This window comes from Sorex fumeus, unplaced genomic scaffold (assembly GCF_029834395.1).
Source record: "Sorex fumeus unplaced genomic scaffold, SorFum_2.1 ptg000110l, whole genome shotgun sequence".
Taxonomy (NCBI): domain Eukaryota; kingdom Metazoa; phylum Chordata; class Mammalia; order Eulipotyphla; family Soricidae; genus Sorex; species Sorex fumeus.
Window position 1 is genome coordinate 480,324 of NW_026606167.1, and position 5,643 is coordinate 485,966.

A 5,643-nucleotide genomic window follows, 5' to 3' on the forward strand; every position below is an offset into this window, starting at 1 on the left:
TCGATCGCCCCGAATCACCAACGGATCCGTCCCAGCGCATTCTGGGACTCGCGTCCCCACAAAAGCGGCCACACGTTCGAAATCGATTTCAAATGCTACATTCTCCTTCGCGAAGCACCATGGGGGGAGGGGGAGGGGTCCTTCTGCGGCTGCCCGGCCTGGGAAGCGCGGCCGGTCAGTGTGCGGACAGCCAGGTCGGCCGGGACCGGGCGCGCGGACCGGCCGCGCCAGCCAGGGGAGACGCGCGGCCAGCCCGAGTCCACGCGGCACACAGCAGCGGCGGCGCGTTACCATTTCATTTAGTTTATTAGACAAAAATATATGATTTAGACCAGTTCGCTGATGCGCTATGTACAATCTGAAATCACTCTATATACAGAAAGGAAAAAAAAAAAAGACACAGCACTTGGGGCAATTACCGAACCAAGGGTGGCCAGCGCGCGCGGGAGCCACCGCCGGGGCCTCGGCTGGGGCCGCGCGGCCCGGCCCGGGGCGGTCTCGGTGGTCGTGGCCGAACTGTCCCGTCTCCGCAGTGGCGAATATTCGTCTTCGTTCCTCCCGCCCCCCCTCCCGCACCTCCCCCCTCCCCCCGCAGAAGTGAAGAGGCCACCCCGGATCAGGCGGAGGGGAGGGCGGCGAGGATCCGCGGCGCGCCCTCGGGCGGGGCCAGGGAGCTGCGGGGAGGAGACAGGGACACCGCGGTCAGTTCGGGACGCGGCCGCCAAGGCCCTCGCGGCTCCCGGCTGCGGAGAAAGGCCGCGCGCCCGCCCCCCCCCCCCGCCCCCCGCCCCTCCCCCCGGCCCCAAAGCCCCCTCCCCTGGGTGCCGGCACGGGGTCACTCACTTGTCCCGCAGCGGCTGGAAGGGCGCTAACTGCTGCGCCGGCGAGTCGGGCCGGGGAAGGTCTCTCTCTAGGAGGGCAGAGGCAGAGCGTTAGGGACCCCGGAGGCGCCAGCACGCGCGCCCCCCTCCTCCCGCGCGCTCGCGGGCCCGCGCTCCGACCCCGACTGCGGGGGGAGGGGGCCCCGACCCCGCCCTAGCCCCGGCCCGGGCGCCCGGGGCTGCCGGAGTACCTGGGAGCGCCGGGCTGCTGCGGGCCGAGCCTTTGTCCCCGTGAAGCGCCCCGGCGGCCACGGCGAGGGGCGGCGGCGGCGGCGGCACGGGCAGGTGCGGCGCGTGGGGCGCGGCGTGGGGCGCGCCGACGCCCAGGAAGGAGCGCACGTTGAGCAGCGGGCCCTGCGCCAGGAAGGCGCCGTTGGTCCAGTTGGAGAACTTGCCGATGTGGCAAGTGTACAGTCCGTGGCTGGGCAGGAAGGCGGGGTGCTGCAGGGGTGCGCCCGCGTGCGCGGCGGGCGGCGGCGGCGGCGAGGTCTTGGGCGCGCCGTCGGGGCTCGTGGCCGTCTCGGCCAGGGACCAGATCTTGGGCTTGCTGTGCGCGGCGCCCTGCAGGCCGGCCGCGGCGGCGCCCGGGCTCAGCAGGCGCGTGCTGCCCGGCTCGGCTCCCTCCTTGGCCAGGCCCTGGGGCGAGTCCTGGGGCTTGAGGGCGTCGGCGGCCGCCAGCGGCGAGCCGGGGTCCCGGGAGAGCACGGGGGGCACGGCGGGCGCGCGTGGGGGCTCGGCCTTGTCCTCGTCGTCCTCGTTGCTCTGGTCACCGTCGTGCTCGTCCATCTTGTCGATGTCGATGCTCTCCAGGTCGATCTCCTCGTCGTCCTCAGCCTTCTCGGGCTCCCCCTCTGTGTCGCTCCCGAAGAGCGCGCCGCAGTCCTCTTGGTCCTTGCTGCGCGCGCCCCACGTCACCTTGTTCTCCTTCTTGAGGCGCCGGCGCGCGTTGGCGAACCAGGTGGAGACCTGCGTGAGGGTCATCTTGGTGATGATGGCCAGCATGATCTTCTCGCCCTTGGTGGGGTAGGGGTTCTTGCGGTGCTCCTGCAGCCAGGCCTTGAGCGTGCTGGTGCTCTCCCGCGTCGCGTTCTTGGGCCTCCCCGGGTCCCCGTACTGGAACTGCCCATAGGGGTAGTAGGCGGGTGCAGAGTGGGCAGCGAAGGTGGCAGGGTGCACCCCGGGGTTGTCCTTAAGTTCATACTGGGAGCCCTGCAGCCACAGAGAGAGAGAGAGAGAGAGAGAGAGAGAGAGAGAGAGAGAGAGAGAGAGAGAGAGATGAGTCCCCCCAAAAGGTCAGCGGCTGTGCCCAGCAGGAAGGGCCTCCTAATGCACTGACTTGGGAGCTGCCCGACCCCTGCCAACTCGGAACCTGCTCCCACAAATCCCAGACCTTCTAACAGACCATTTTGTCACTCCAGGAGAAGTTCCAAAAACAGGGCATCTCTCTGTATGCCATCATCAAACCTTCCCTAGCAGGTCCCCGGTGAGGCTCGGGGGCTCCTACCCCCAAATCCAGACACTCAGCCCCAACCCCTGGGTTCCACTCACACCAGCGAGGGGGAAAGCTCTCGGCAGAGCACAGAAAAACTATCTCCAAACGGGAAGGCCACACGGCCCAAGCTCCCTCTCTCCCTCAAGCCTGCCCCAAAGGAAGGCACCACCCAGTTTTTCTTTTCCTGGGGCCTAAATCCCGAAGTAATTTAAAACGAAAGCAAGCTCTAAGGGCCCAGATTCATCTGCATATAATGCCTGGTTCACACAGAACCCAGCGTATCAGCGACCCGGCATTTAAAATTTTAACACTGCCATCAAAGACCGCAGTTAAACACCTTTTGATTTTTAAATACAAAAGGAGGCTTAAGAAGTAAAATATTAACGCAGGGCCAGCGGCAGGGGGATCCGGAGCCGCACCCGTTCCCAGGCGGCTTCCCTGCCACTTAGCTCAAAGTTTGCTTTCGATCCTTCCTCCTACCAAGTGGGCTGCACAAACAGCCGGCATTTAGAGGCCGTGATTTATTTGCAATCAATATTCTTTTTATCATCAGTAGTAAAACACAGCAAGTCAAATTATCCCATCAGGTTTTTGGGTAAATAACGTTTTATCTTTCTAACAACCTCATTAGGCCTCATTATTACCATAAATTGCCCCGACAGACATTCACTCGCAATTTTATCTTTGTACTCTAAATACGCACCAGAAGTGGGCATGGAAATTTAGGCCTCGAATCACGGTTTGGATTTAGCTGACTTTCCAAGAACAGAAGGAAGAGTTCAAGAAGGTCACACACACAGAGACTCACACACACACACACACACACACACACACACACACACACACCTCTTTAAGGTTATTTTAGATCGCATTCCCTCAATCTTTTAAAAGCTCCCTTCCCCATCCCTCCAAAAATCAATGCAAAAACAGAACATTGAGGTGGATCTCCCACCCACCCCTATACACACGGGCCTCCCCGATTGACACACAGCTGACTCAAAATTGCCGTTAAAAATTATAATCCGCCACGGAAAAATTGTCCAGTTGCTGGGCTAGCAGAGAACTTCGCTGACTGCCACGAAGTTAGAAAAGGTGGATTTCTCAGAGTGTCTATGTGGGAGAGAGAACAACCAGCCCGGGCTTCTCTGGGAGATTTCGTTCTATGTTGTTCGGCCTTTGGGTTTGTTTTTTTTGTTTTGTTTTTTGCCTAACCTTTGCAGAACGTACATTGCAGTTTCGTTAATTATTTTGATTGCAATTGTGAGGGAGCTATGTGGGCCTCTCCTCGGCCGAGAATTCCTTCCGAAAGGCGACCTTGTCAATGTCTCATCACTTTCCAGGCACCCCCCCCCCCATTAAAATGGGTGCAGGTTTGCCCCCCACCCCCACCCCCAAGCCAGCGGACTGAGGGCGGCCTGGCCGGCCTGAGAAACCGGCTTATGCTCAAAACTACGGGGCAAGTTCCCGGGGCGCGAAGCGGCCTCTGCTCGGGCCGGCCTGGCTGCGGCCGGCTCCAGCTTCTCCTGCGGGAGGGCGGCTGGGAGCCTCGGGCCGCTGGGAAGGGGTCCGAGGCACGCGTCCGCGGAGGGGACTCGGCCCGAGGGTGACGCGCGCCCCCGGCGCGCCCGCAACCCCGCTGCCCGACCCGCTGGCCCGAGCGAGGCTCGCGGACCCCCGAGTGCAAGCCCGAGGCGGGGATCGGGGGGCCCCGCTTGCCCGCGCCGCGGTGAGGTGACGCCGCGGGCCCAGCGCGCTTTCCGTTCCCGCAGAAAGACTGGAAAACTTTGGCAACTCCCGAAAGTCGGAGCCAACGGTTTTCCGATCGCCCGCTCGGATCGCCACCGGCCTTTCCTATTATTCCGTTTTAAGACCTGCCGAGGGCACCGGCGCCTCCGACGAGCCCCTCGGGCCAGGCCCCGGGCGACCCCATTGTTACGAAGCCTTTCACCCGGCGACTACGCGCGTCCGCCGGGGCTCCCCGAGGCCAGCGCCGACCCGACTCCAAGCGTCCGGTCCGCGCGGGGGACACCGGGTCCCGGAGCCCGAGGTGGGGGTCGCGGGGGGGGGGGGATCCCGGACTGGGAGTCCACGACAGCCCCGGCCCGGGGCGCCGGCCAGTGCGGCCTGGGGCTCCCGCGGCCTCGAAGCTGGCCCGGCCCGTGCGCCCCCCGCGCCCCCGGCGCGCCGCCCAGGCCCCCCGCGCGCCCCCCGCGCACTCACCATCTGCGAGAAGAGGCTGAGGTCGGCGGCGTAGGGCAGGAAGGCGCTGTAGTTGGGCGCGCCGGCGTACGGCCCGGCCGCCGCGTACATGCCCAGCACCGAGGTGACCGCGCCCGCGCCCGCGCCCAGCTCCGCCGCGCCCGGCCGGCCCGACGAGGCGGCGGCGGCGGCGGCGGCGGCCGCCAGGACCCCCGGGCGCTCGGCCCCGTAGGCGCCGGGCCCCGCGGCGCCCAGGTACTGCGGGTAGCCCAGCTGCGGGAAGGACATGTCCGCGGACGCGGGCCCCGGGGAGGGCGCGCGGGGCCGGTGGCTGCTGCTCCGCGCTCGCGCGCCGACTGCGGCGGCCGCCCTGGGCTCGGCGGCGGGGCGCTCGGACCCAATTTGAAGTTGATGCGGTGATTGGCAGCCCCTCGAGCGCCGGCCCCGCCCCGGCCCCCGCCCCGCGCGCCGCCCCCGAGCACGTGGTGCCCGCGCCACCGCCCCCCTCCTCGCCGCGCCGGGCGCGCGCCCCGCTCGGCCCGCCCGACCCCGGCCCCGCCGCCGCCCGCGCCCAGCTCCGCGCGCACCTCGGGTGGGCAGCGGCCCCGGGCGGCGGGCACCGGGCAGAGGGTCCCTGCGCGCGCCGGGCGGGCCCCGGCTCCGAACTCGGAGGGCGCGGGGGAGCCCGGGCCGGCGCGCGGGACCCGCGGGACCAGGCGCTCGGCCACCGCTAGGCCTTTCGTCCCTGCCGAGAGCGGCCCGCGCGCCCCTCGCCACCTGCGCACGCCCCTGTCCGCCTGTGCCAGGAGCAGACCCCCAGGGCTGGACGCCGGGGCGCCGCCGCCGCCACCTCTGCCGCCCGGCAACGGGTGTCCCGGGAACACCGCGGGCGCCAGGACCCCTTGGCAGACCCCGGCCTCGCGGGTGGCCCCCAGCCACGACCCCCGGTCTCACGTGGCCCCAGGCGGCGTCCCCCCGGACACAGAGGACAGCCGGGGCCCGCGGAACCCTAGGCCCGTCGACCGGCTCCCAGGCCGCTCTCCCCAGCCCCGCAGCGACCCCCGCCCCCGA

At 67.3% G+C, this 5,643-nt stretch overlaps 1 protein-coding gene across 1 annotated transcript; it reads right to left on the bottom strand.

Moving 5' to 3' along the window:
- Window positions 1-254: 254 nt before the first annotated feature.
- IRX1 (iroquois homeobox 1) lies at window positions 255-5,029 on the bottom strand. Its single transcript, XM_056135187.1, has 4 exons — window positions 4,594-5,029; window positions 1,073-2,090; window positions 844-910; window positions 255-674 (listed from the first exon to the last, which is right to left on the bottom strand). The coding sequence occupies exons 1-4, from the start codon at window positions 4,858-4,860 to the stop codon at window positions 617-619; spliced, it is 1,410 nt and encodes a 469-aa protein (XP_055991162.1). The 5' UTR covers window positions 4,861-5,029; the 3' UTR covers window positions 255-616.
- Window positions 5,030-5,643: the final 614 nt, after the last annotated feature.